Source organism: Hesperophylax consimilis, chromosome 2 (genome assembly GCF_061612785.1).
Source record: "Hesperophylax consimilis isolate HC1 chromosome 2, BYU_Hcon_1.0, whole genome shotgun sequence".
NCBI classification, from domain to species: domain Eukaryota; kingdom Metazoa; phylum Arthropoda; class Insecta; order Trichoptera; family Limnephilidae; genus Hesperophylax; species Hesperophylax consimilis.
Window position 1 is genome coordinate 38,173,819 of NC_142837.1, and position 13,997 is coordinate 38,187,815.

Consider the following 13,997-nt stretch of genomic DNA (forward strand, 5'->3'; position numbering starts at 1 on the left):
GAAAAGCTTAAATCTCTTTGTGGAGGGTTAAAAGAATGGAAAATGATGTTAAATTTATTGGAAGAGAGCAGAGACAGAAATAAACAGAATAAAACTGGAACGATTCCGCAGGGCGTTGATTTTTTAGACGTCCAGGGTGGGAGCAGCGGCAAATACTGGCTCGAAATATACTAGTACTTAATTTTTGGTGGCAAACTCTTTCAAAACACTGTTTTGCAAAGCAAATCTCGAATTCCAAGCGGAGAAGCGAAACAACCTGTGCTGACGAAAGCTAGGAACCAAGAGAGCTTTCCTCGCCCGCACTTCTCGGAGCTGGAGGCCTCGCCCGCCTCCCACATAATGGTTAACGCCCCCATGGGGTAACCATATGAAAATATTTAAATATACAAAGTACTTGATTTCAAAAAATATTGCAGGGTCGAATGTTTTAATTTTGAGAAAGTGCTTTTCATAACAATATACAATTCCGTATTACATTATTTTGATGTATCTCATAAGGTTTAGCCAACATTAGCAATGTAAATGCCCGAAAATAATGCTTTTAGGACTTGATTACAAAACATTGACTTTTCTCTACTTTCTATATATATATAAACCTTCCGGAAGAAATTCTCTAAATGATTGTGAAAACCCTATCAAAATCAGTTGCGTAGTTTAGAAGAACTAAGCGCACAAACAGACGGTTCCATGATATTTTATCAAAATGACAATTAAACACACCTTTAAAAAGTGATATAATAATTAAAAGTGGTGAAACAAAAACTAGGATAAATAGTTACCTATGTTACCTATTTAACCTAGTTTTTGTTTCATCACTTTTCATGACTTTATATCACTTTTTGTAGGTGTGTTGAACAGTCATTTTGATGAGATACCCGGTCACCCAAACAGACAGACGTGGATGGCGACTTTATTTTATACTATTTAGAGATTTGACATACTTAACTGTACTGCCATAGTTCGTTATGTGGAGTGAAAACGAAATAATCGGAATTTAATGTGTTGTCCCGGTTTGAGTAAGAATTGAATTTTATTGACCACAAACTGAGTAATAGTAATATACAGTTACTTTGAGTAATTCGTAAATTACATGAAAATTTACCGACAAGGTCATATTCATCAACATTAAAAGTTGTGACTTGTTTTTGATTCCACCAAACTGCAACTGTCGGTATGTGTCACCAAATACCCTAGAATATTAATAATACGTCTGACTCCAGTAAAATATTGACAGTATGATAAGTGGGTAGGTTAGGTTGATAGAAGTTAGTTGAGACATGTATCGAACCATGTCTCAAAGGCCCCAAACAGCTTAACTAGACTGAAGGCTTAGTTAGTTAAATTTAATTAATTAAAGAAGGGCGCTACAAATCCTGAAAAGGATTGGATTTCAGTAGCAGAGCATGAGATTCAACATCAGGATGAGGGCACCTGTTGTATCATGTTTCTTAGAGTGTGATTAAAGTCCAATAAGAACACAGGGTGACATTTAGCAAGTTATATGTATATTGAAGTAATAAAAATATACAAATTCCTCCCTCATGGGGAGTAATACCAATAGTTACAATAATACTGCTTACCGGAGGATCATTCAAATGCAATGTTCTAATCTAGCAAAGCCAGGTGATTCGAAGACCCAGATGGCAACAGGCCCGTCAGGCAAGCCGATGAGGTGGTGGATTGCCAGGAGCCGCTCTCCACAGCGAGGATCTGGCTGGCGATGAAAGGACGGGTCATAAGACTGCAAAACACGTCAGCTACTAGGCATTTTCAATGCATAAGATGTCAGTAGTTTTCATTAGCTTTTAATTAGGGTTATAATAATGTTTTTTTGCTGCTAGGCCCCGTGGGCAGCTTTTGGTTGGGTTTTGCCCAGTTTAAGTGCTGGTGACCATCAGTGGCGGCTCGTGACTTTTAGGCGTACTAGAGATTTTCATGAAATCGGTGTGGCGCACGGCCAAACTGAAATTTCTTGAAAATCTTCATACATAAAATCGAATTTTCGAAAAATAATTGAAAAACGTTTTGGACTAAACAACATCATTATTGTCGAATTTTTCAAACATAGTATCACACTCCAAAGTCACAAGCCACGGTGACCATATACAGGGTGTCTGGGGATAAAGTGCGCTAATTTCGGCAGTTGATTCTACACGATGGTAGAAGTAAAAAAGAAAAATAACTTTTTTCGATATTCCAAAACTTAATAATTTAATAAAATAAAATAAAACAACAATTTTGTCAACATACAACATGCTAGTAATTCGCATTCCATTCAATCGCACGGCGTTTGATTTTTCGTGTGTGTGGCATGCAGTGTGACGTGGGGGGAGTATTGGGGGACGCACAGCAAGTCTGAACGCGTTCTGCTAGTAGCTAACAGAGAGAACATATGTGTGCGCTGTTGTTTGCTTTTTTTTGACACAATATACATGCCACTGGCAAGCTGTACGCCGCTACTGGCATGCTTTTGAGCAAGTTACTCTTAAATATAAAAATGTCTGACTTTTTTTTTTTTTACATTAACTCCACACAGGAGGCCCTGAAGAAAATAATTTCCCTCAGGGCCTATGTCATCTTTGGGGATGCTGTGTGGAGGGTCTTTTTGTGGAGAGGAAGGAGTGAACATGGGTCTTGAAGAGTCCCATGTTGTAGGAGGGAGGAAACACAGAGGCCGGCAGTTCGTTCCACAGCCGAGCTGTTGAACTTAAGAACGAATCGTAGAAGCGACCCGTTCTCATGTGACAAATGTCAACCGTGTGCAAATGTTGGGCGCGCGTTTGGCGTGTATCCCGACTACGCACCGGTGCCGAAGGGATCAATCACGCTAGTTCCTCAGAGCATCTTCCATTGTAATACCGATAGAACAAGGACAGCATACCTACCTGACGCCTGTGCTCTAAAGATTGCAGTCCGTTTGTTAAGATTGGGTAATCTATCAAACGGACCGCCCGTTTTTGCACAGAGTCGAGGGTTTTTTTCAGGTATTTAGGGGCTCCGGACCAGAGATGGCTGCCGAATTCGACAGTAGGGCGCACTTGCGATTTGTACAGGGTCAGCAGTTGTGTACTATTAAAGTATCTGCTGGCCCTGTACAGTACGCCCAGCTTCTGAGAGGCCAGCTTTACTCTGGCTTCGATGGAGCCCCCGTACCTGAGCTGGTCACTTATAGTTATACCAAGCATATCAATGGAAGGCCTGTTCGGAAGATTTTTTTATTTTATTTTTTTTATTTTTTTTATTTTTTTTTATTTTTAAAGAAAGACAAACATTCCCAGGTTACGAATAACCCAACAATGTTTGAAAATCTCCTACTACCACCACAGAAAGCCGAAAATGTTGCTTGTGTTGTGATGGAGGACTTAGCCAACCGAGGAATCGAACACGCGACGCTCGGGTGAGACCCAAGCGCTATGCCCACTCAACCACTGACCGGTCAAAAACAGTTACTAAGTTACACCAAGCATATCAATGGAAGGCCTGTTCGGAAGATTGCTTCCGTTGAAGGAGACTAGGTTATCATTTAGATCCCTTTTAGACGTAATCAGACAGGATTGGGTCTTTGAAACATTAAATTCGACGAGATTAATTAAATTCGACGAGATTAATTAAATTCAACGAGATTAGACATTCTCTTATTACATGCAAATAAGAGAAATACAATTGTCTACAAATAAATGATTCGCATTAAAATAATTAACCGAGGAACGCCAAACAAACACCGTTTAAAATGTCTTAAAAAAACTATCGACAGTAAAGAAATGTCAAATTCCAAATGCCTGCCTATAGATAAGGATAGAGAATCTTCGGCGGTAAAGGTGTACCAGAGTAATTACCGACAGCACATGGCGGACGAGAACAGAACCATTCTCACAGGAATGTTTTGACTTATTTAGTACCTACCTACTGTAATTTTTATTATCAAAATAATATATATATTTTTTTTTATTGAAATATTATCAATAATCAGTAAAATAAAATGTACCTATTTTAAACATGATTTATTCCTTTATACATTTTTTGAAGCATAAGGGTTAGTCGGTAATTAATAGTTAAGGGTTATTTAATTCCATCGCAAAAAGATCCAGCGTGGACAGTACTAGAGCTCACAAGTGTGCGCAAACACGGTCGTAAAAAGTGAAGCGCACATGTTCTCTGAAAACAGTACATTTCAATCTCTGCAACAAAATTTAACAGCAGCTGAATTAACATTTCTACCTAGAATTTTAATATACCTGCATAATGTACCCGCCATACACCACTATTCTACATGCCCAATTACAAAACAAATACAATACAATTCAATCAACCTTGCTCTTTATACCTTCAATAAAATCTGACAAAACTCTAACATGGATATGTTTCCAGATACACTGACTACATTTAAAAGGAACATCATGTCAATAATATAATCACATGTATATATATATCGCTTCAATTCTATGGATCACCACTTATTACACAACTCACACTACAAACATGCTGGCATGTACACACACACTTATACACGCGTCACCCAGTAATTAATGTACCTACCACTAATAAGACATTACAAGGAAACATATCACAGACAGCCATTATGAAATAATATTTAATAGTACCTATGTGTATAATGGTAACCGGATAAATCATCACATCTTTAAAACGTTATAAAAAGTCATGGAAAGTGATGAAACAAAAACTTTATTAACTGGGCTATGTAGGTTAGGTTAGGTTAAAAAAATATTTTTTTTCATCGTTTCTAATGACTTTATATCACTTTTTGAAAGTGTGTTAAATTGTCACTGTGTTGAGTTATCACAGAACCGTGTATAATGTTTCATCTTACCAATATACTGTTTTGTTTCTATAATATAAAATTTTATCTGATTAATTAGTGTCAATTCACAATTTATTCATTTAAAATAATATATAGTATACATTTGCGGCACATCCCAAGTGGTCGATACTTTCAGTATCACCATGATGAAAGATCAATATTCAGAATCGATACGTCGCTTGTTTGCCATGTTTGATGACCAGATCTGAATGGTCATCCTCCTACCTCTACCCACTACCTTTAGCCTCACAACACGCCCCAATTTATAGGGTATGCCATAGTCGTACTGGCTCCAGATGGGAATCTTGTGTGATTTTTATGGAGTTCTAAAAAAAAAAATTGTATGTATCACACTACGAGCTAAGAATTTTTTGCTTAAATTGGTTTTTAAGAAAAACACTTGGAGTGTTGTTAGTATGAAAGTGAAGTTTAAAAAAAATATTTTGTAACGCATTTTGTTATGAATTTTTTTCTTCTGAAATATTCATTTCCACATAGAAACAGAATTGCATTATTTTAAAAAAATTTGTAAGAAGAGTATGAATGTGAATGAGGCAAGGAGTGTGCGCCGTACGAGTCGTTTGGTGGTCCGTCCTCTCTGCCTACACTTGCCGGAAACTAACCGGACAACTCAATGCAGTGACAAATAAACACTTTTGAAAAGCGATGTAAAGTCATGAAAAGTGATGAAAAAAACTAGATTACGCTAGGGTTAGGTTGATTTGCCACTGTGTTGAGTTGTCATTGAACTGCAGGAAACAAAATATGCATAAATTCTGATAACATTTTACTTCACAAATGCATTTTTGTGTGCTTTCTGTGAAAAACTACAAACTAAATTTATTCATGACTCCAAACTACAACCCAAATTTGTTCATGACTACAAACTACAAACCGAATTTGTTCATGACTCTAAACTACAAACCAAATTTGTTCATGACTTCAAACTACAAACCAAATTTGTTCATGACTCCAAACTACAAACCAAATTTGTTCATGACTCCAAACTACAAAAATATTATGTACCTACAATATTGTACAACTGCCCTTTTGCGTCAACAATATTATTACTATGCAGCTTGTTAAAAAGAGAAATCTTTGACACAATATCCTTTCCAAATGCGGCCTTGGGCTAATGAATGCGTCTCCAAACTGTGCTGTGAATACATTCATTCTATGCATAACATAATTGACTCACACTGAACATTGTCAAATATTATTATTTTGTTTTAGTGTTGATTTTTTTGGAATGCACAGACAGTCCCCAAAGAGAGTCCAATAATTTTATATAATGAAACTAAAAAAAAATTATTAATATAACTGCAATGCCGAGTAATACCGATTTTGGAACAAATTTTAGCACATTAAAATGTGAGGTTATGCTTAATTCCCGAATGTCAGTTTGTCATTTAGAGGAAAACAACATAACGCAAAGTTGTTTTTTTTAAAGTGCATGTTTCTTCCATATTTTTTTATTGGCCGATAGTGTGGCAAGAAATCCACCATGGATATGTTAGTACCCCACTGCTATTTTGAACTTTAAAAATGCCACGAGCATACTAAATTATATTTCATTCGCTTGGCAACTGTAGCTTGTCGTTTCGTCACTTGCAAATATAATATTTATGTTTCATTTGTTTTATTTTCATTACTAAGATTTTCAAATTAATATTACTGTATTTATTTATAGGAATTATTATACGACTTATTTTTATTGTGAAGAGCTCCTTATTTAGCTGGAAAATCTAATAAATATCAATTTTGTATGTCTTCATTTTTTTTTTTTTTTAACATTATTTCTGGCTTTCACCCTTCAAGGGTGTTCTTGGCCATCATTTAAAATTATTGAGAAATGAAAGGTGAATTTAAATATTAATTTTATTTAAATAGGCAAATTTCAAAATTATAATGAAAATTGGAGTCGAGTTCAGACTTAGAAGAGATGAGATGTTGAATGGAGGGGAGGCAATTTTAGATAAGGCTTGATAGAATAGAGGATATTTGTTTAGAGAGGGACAACCAAAAAATATGTGATCTAAAGTTCCCACTTCTAGACCACAGAATGTACAATCTGGGGAGTCAACAACGTGAATTTTAAAAAGATGGGAAGGAACGGAACAATGTCCGATTCTCATTCGAATGAGTGAAGAAATTTCTTTTTTGGAAAAATGAGGGAATTGCTGAAACCACGGTTTTGATGGAATAGTCCTTTGTATTGAGGCATAGCAGGCTCCCTTGGATTGACTAGCAATGTGCCAATACTCCGACCAAACATTGCGGGATCTATCTTTGATGATGGAAAAAATGTCAGATAGGGGAATGTGGTTTACGAGGGTAACAACAGGGTTGGACGCTCCTTGTTTTGCCAAGGCATCCGCAATATCATTACCCATGATACCAACATGTCCAGGAATCCAAATCAGAGTTACAGTTTTACCATAGCTTTGAATGGAGGCTATCATCTCTCGAATAAGGCATACAAAGTGATCATCAGGATGAAGAAGAGGACTGGATTTAAGTTTTTGGAGGGAACTAAGAGAGTCAGAGAGAACGAGGGAATGTTCAAAATTATTTTTGATTATATATTTGAGAGATTCTATTATAGCAATGCACTCGGCTGAAAATATTGAAAATTGATTTGAAATTGAATGAAATATTCTGTCATTAGAATTATTGTGGTAAACGTTAATACCTATACCACAGTTAGGAGAGTCGGGAGATTTGGATCCATCAGTAAATAAAAGAGAAAAGTTGGGCCATTTAGATGAAATAATGTCATTGAACATATTATTGACAGTTCGGGGCGGGAGATTGGAATGACTTTTAAGGATTCCGATCCCTTCTATTATTGTTGGGGATAGTGTGACGTGACTATATTTTAATTTGTATAAGGGTAGTAGATCATTTTGGATGATGTGAAGCTCTGAGAGAGACTTAAAATTTTTACAGATGTCAGGAAGAGGTTTAGTTGAAGCTCTGATTGTAGATGAATGGTTTGAGTCAATGAACAACGAGACGCTGGGGATAACCTGATGACATTTAGAATTTAAACATTTAAGAACAAATTTGTCAGCAAATAGTTGACGCCTTAAATAAAGAGGAGGATCAGAACATTCTACTTGAAGGGAATTGATGGGTGACGATTGCATCGCTCCAGTTATAATTCGCAAAGATTTAGATTGAATTTTGTCTAATTTATCAAGTACATTTTTTGAGGCAGTACTAAAAAGTGGGCAGGCATAGTCAAGATGGCTTCGAATAAGTGCGTTGTAAAGCAACTTAATGCAAGTAGGGTGAGCACCCCACCAAACGCCAGATAATGATCTGATGATATTTAAATTTTTTTCGCATTTAGTAACTAAATTATTAATATGGGAAGAGCATTTAAGTTTCCTATCAAATGTTACTCCCAAAAATTTTACTTCAGAAGCGTTGGGGATTGGAGAATTTTTAAATAAAATTTGAACGGGGGGGTTTTTATGGCGGTTTGAGAAGGTGACACACTGAGTCTTTTGGATTGAAAGTTCAAGACCATTTAACGTGAGCCATGTGCAAAGGGCATTCATGGCTTCGTTAAGATATTTGACGGCGAGAGGGATGATTTTGGATGATAAGAAGAAAGCTATGTCATCTGCGAACTCAATAACTTTTACTTGTGGGGGAATAACGACATGCATATCATATGTGTATATATTATACAGTAAGGGGGACAATACATCGCCTTGTGGTAAACCCTTCCAAATAGACCTACTTTGAGGAAAAATATCTGGAAGTTCAATGAACATTTTTCTATCTAGAAATAGATTAATAATAGATTGGACAAACATGGGGGGAAGGCCAAGGCCTAGAAGTTTTTTTTTCAAGATTGGGATGGAAACATTGTCAAAGGCGCCTTCTATATCTATAAAGACGGCAAGACAAACTTCCTGTTTAGAAATTGATAAATTAATATCAGTACTGATGATGGCAAGATTGTATTTAAATTATTGAGTTCGCTTTACATTCGCTTTACAATTACAAATGTCTTCATTATACATATTATTTTTTTTTATAATATTAGAGAGAAAAAAAAACACATTTCTCTGAATATAAGTAGCTATCCGGAAGAAACTACATTGGATGCAATTTTTATAAATATATAAATGAATTATATGGTAAGACAGTACAATTTACAAAACCATCATTAATTTGTTTATTTATTTTAACACTTTGAACGCCATTGTGGAAATGAAGAAACATTAAATTTTAAATTAAAAAAAAAAATACTCAGATGGCATCGGCGACCATCAAAACGTATTCCTTTTTTTTTTTTACCAAAATTTTCCATGAATATTGAGAAAATTAACTGCGGTCACCGGTGACCGTCATGCTGCTATGGGAGAAAAATGACGATTTTCGTTATGAGGTCACTGGTGACCTACATGGCGTTCAACGTGTTACGGAACATAAACAGTCATAATATTAATTTAATGTACAAAGGAGGATGGAAAAGAAACAGACCAATTATAAATGTTCACAGATGGTTGAATTAGTAATATACAACTAAGTATTTAGTGAATTTAGACTAAAATATAAAAAACAGGACTAAGAAACAAATTTAAAAGCCGAACTAAGTAACAAGTATGAAAATGGAAGTAGAACAAATGTAATAAACCTATATAATAATGTATTATACAAGAACATATGTGTTTATAAGTGTACAGGACAGATAGACTAGGAGACAGGTTTTGGCGTTGTTTTGTGAGTTTTTACCAAAATAGTGTCAACCGGCACACGGCGGATAATACGCATTTTACTTCTGGCATTCCAAGGGTTAATTTGTAATGAATGACTTCTTTGATATATGACCTGCATTTTAAAAATACAGAAATCTTTTCCATGCAATTATCTTGCTAAGTGTTAAAATTTTAAAATAACGACAAGAAGGAATATTAAAATTATTAATAATCATGATTGGATCATTTCTACAATGCCGTTTTCGTGAGAAAATCACATCAAGGGTGCTTAACAATTTAATTCAACCTATTCCCCTTCACTTAGGACGGGTTGTTTCGGAGTATTTGAACAATTAATCAAATTTCAACATTCATTTCTGGGATCTGTGAAAGTCCAATTCAAGTTCTGTTATTATATCATTATAGGCTAGTTGCTTGACAGAACTGAAATAAATACAAAACTTGAAAAAATCTTTCACAGAACTTGAAAATGAACGTTGAAATTTGATGAATTGTTCAAATACTCCGAAACAACCCGTCCTTAGACTTATAACTTCAATTTGTAACTAGTGGCTTATAACTGAGATATAACATAACTGCTCATAGCTAGTGTCTTACAACTAATGACTTAGAACCATGCATATTTTTATGACCGAGTGGGTATTTACACAATACTGCTATAATTAAACTTACAATTATGTCTTAAAACTAGAGATTTGTGACTAACATATTTATTTACTTTTACAAATACATACTGTTATGAATGGTTCCATGATAACTCAACACAGTGACAATTCAACACACTTTTAAAAAGTGATACGTATAAAGTCATTAGAATCGATGAAAAAATTAACACAACCTAACCTACTTAACCCAGTTAATAAAGTTTTTGTTTCATCACTTTCCATGACTTTATATAACTTTTTAAAGATGTGATGAATTATCATTGTGATGATTTATCCAGTCACCGTTATGAATACGATGTACAATTTTCCCAACACCGTTTGATATTAAAAATATTATTTTTATTTCTTCTAACACAGCAAACATATTTTGTGGCACCATTTTAATTGAAATGAATAAAATACTTCGTTTTTACCACTTTTATTGTTTATAATTACCAACATGTTTCATGAGCAACGCTCACTTCTTCAGGGTTTTTAATAATACTAAAATAGTATTATTAATAAAATAGTATTATTTTAATTTTTTTTTTTTTTTATGCTTCCGATTTTGTTGTCCGGGTTAAATCTTCCCCATAGGAAAAACTAAACCCTTCCACTCACTTTTCCACAAATGATCAGCTAGTCAATCAACACTATGCAAGTGCATTATATAAGTAAAATAAATACAAAACAATACAAGAACAACAACACGTCAACTCACCAGAGATCAAATGGGAAAAAAAAAATTCACCGACTCCAGATATTTTCATATCAGAGGGTTCGGCTCGGTAGTACTTCTAACAGGGCCTATAAATCCTACTGATCCCTCAACATAAATATTTAAAAAATCTTTCGTTATCCTACATGTATTCAAAATGACCGACTTTTGCATCTTTATATATAAATTTTTTGATAGATCTAATACGCCTAAATTTTTAATTAGAGAGCTAGGTATAATGCCAGTAGCCGAAATAACGAATGGTAATATTTTTATAGTCTGAGAATGCCAAATTCTTTTTATTTCGTTTCCTAAATCTGTGTATTTTCTAATTATTTCATTAACAGATTTTTGAATGTTACAGGAATTTGGAATAGCGACATCAATGATATAAGTTATTTTTTTAATTTTGTCATGTAAAACTATATCAGGTCTATTATGACTAATCGTTCGGTCTGTTAGTATAGTTTTATCATAATATATTTTATAAAATTCGTTTTCTAAAAATGAATTTGGTTCGTATTCATAGTATGGTACTATATTACGGCAGTCAATCAAGTTATGTTTAATTACCAAATTTTGGTGAATTATTTTTAAAACTTGATTGTGCCTAAATGTATACTCGGACGGTGCTAATATAGAACATCCAGATATAATATGTTCTATAGTTTCCGGAAAAGCCAAACATTTTCTACACAAATCATCAATTTGATTTGTATCTTTGATTATATGCTTTCTATAATTTTTAGTATTAATGACTCTATCCTGAATGGCAAGCATAAATCCTTCTATTTCTGCGCTCAACTCTCCAATACTCAACCATTTGTTTGACGAAAATTTGTCAACATATGTTTGGTTGAGATAATTGAAATGTTTTGCGTGTAAAATTTTATTTGACCAGGAATCTAATAATTCCTGGTTGGGATTTATAAAAATGTTGGCATTCTCATCGTATAAATTTAAAGGTGTAATATTTCTATCTGCCTTGCAAATTATTTTGTGCATTTCTGAGCTATGAGCTTTCCTATGGAAAAAAGTTCTTAGCATTTCTACCTGATTATGTTTTAAAGAAGTTATTTTGACTGTACCTCTACCTCCTAAATTTCTAGGTAAATTAACTCGTTCTATAGCTGAATTTGGATGATGGCAATTAAACTTTGTTAGCGTAGTTCTAATTAATCTTTCTAAGTTATCTAAATCTGTATTAGACCATTTAATTATGCCAAATGAGTACGTTAATAGAGGTATTGCCCAAGTATTTATTGCTTTTACTAAATTTTTAGCAGATAGATTGCATTTTAAAATTTTCCTGATCCTAGTTTGAAATTTAATCCTAATATCATTTTTAATACTAGTATGGTCTAATCTATTTGATTGTGGGTATCCTAAATATTTATAAACCTCATCCCTTTTCATACTAGTAATTTGAAAATTTCTAAATATACTCTCGTCCCCATCTACAATTTTGCCTTTCTCTATATGGATCGTTCTACATTTATCTAAACCAAAAGTCATTTTGATATCATCTGAAAAGTTTTTAACTACCTCAATCATTTTCTCTAAATTTTGTTCAGAATTCGAAAATAATTTTATGTCATCCATAAATAATAAATGCGAAATTGTACTACTCTCCCCTGTATTACCCTTAACTTTTATTCCAAACGTGCTTTTAATTAACATTTTAGATAGAGGATTCAATGCTAAGCAAAACCAAAGAGGACTCAATGAGTCTCCTTGAAAAATTCCTCTTTTAATTGAAATGCCCGGTATTACTATTTTCTTACCTTTTAAATTGATAAGTAAATTGGTATTCCAAAAGGACATAATATTTTCCAAAAAGTTAATAATAATGGGGTTAATTTTATATATATTTAATATTTTGATCAGCCACGAGTGCGGGACACTATCGAAAGCCTTTTGGTAGTCTATATAGCAAGTATGTAAATTACGTTTTCTAATAGTATTACTAATGTTATAAACAATAAAAGTGGTAAAAACGAAGTATTTTATTAATTCCTATTATTTTTATGTTAAATTATTTTGGTGTTGCCATTTAAAACTATTTCAATCCAGGGCCCACTATTTTTAACTAGACTCTCTTGTACAATGCATAGATATAATAATAATTATTTTTTTTAATTCAGGAAATGAAATGGAACTGCCGCAGGGAAAACACACCTACCCCTTCACCTGTGCCCTCCCCCCCACCCTGCCCTCCTCGTTTGAGGGAGAACATGGGTTCGTCCGCTACACTATCAAGTCAACCCTGGACCGGCCGTGGAAGTTCGATCAGGACACCAAGATGGCTTTCACAGTTGTCTCGCATTTGGACTTGAACTCTAATCCTGAATATAAGGTTTGTAAATTTAGTTTTGACTGGAAAAATCGCTAACCATAACTAACTTGGGGTCTTGTATAGGACTAGCAGAAACTGTTTTTGAACAGTGAGAAATACACTCTCATATTTTATTATTAGAAATAAACTTTTTTTAAATATTAAAATTTTGAATGCAAACATAAAAAAATTATAATGGCTCACTTTACGTTTTTTGCGGTGACCAGATAACTCATCAAAATGACAATTCAACACACCTATAAAAAGTGTTATAAAGTCAATAAAAGTGATGAAACAAAAATTACAAACGTTATTGTTACCTCCCTTTTTTGTTGTTTTATATAAAAATAATTAATTAAAAACTTACGAAGACTCGAAATTTTTTTCAAATTGTTTTCATTACCTTTGATTTAATAGAGGTGCACATTTTAATTCTTCTGTGGTTAACTTCGAGATTAGAATATAAAGCGTGGTATTTTCTCTTTCTAACACTGTTTAGATCATATTTCTCACTACAACAGTAAGGAAGATACAACGATTTATTTGGGACCAAAAACGAACAAATCAGCCAAAAGGATTAATAATTTTGGCCCTAATACAGAGTTTTCCTATAAGAAGTGTTATTTTGAATAGCCCGCTATTTCGGTAGATGTTACTTTTGAAGCTGTCTTTTTTTGACATTTGACAAGTAAAAACTACGCCATTAATTAAAATGGAACGATACATGCTTCAACAACGCATTGAA

General features: G+C 33.9%; 1 protein-coding gene across 1 annotated transcript in view; it reads left to right on the forward strand.

Moving 5' to 3' along the window:
- Positions 1 to 13,997, forward strand: part of LOC149425988 (arrestin domain-containing protein 3) — a 41,771-nt gene that overhangs the window by 5,209 nt on the left and 22,565 nt on the right. Inside the window, exon 3 of the mRNA XM_089642699.1 lies at positions 13,062 to 13,273. Coding sequence (XP_089498825.1) covers positions 13,062 to 13,273 — 212 coding nt within the window. The remainder of the gene's footprint in view (positions 1 to 13,061; positions 13,274 to 13,997) is intronic.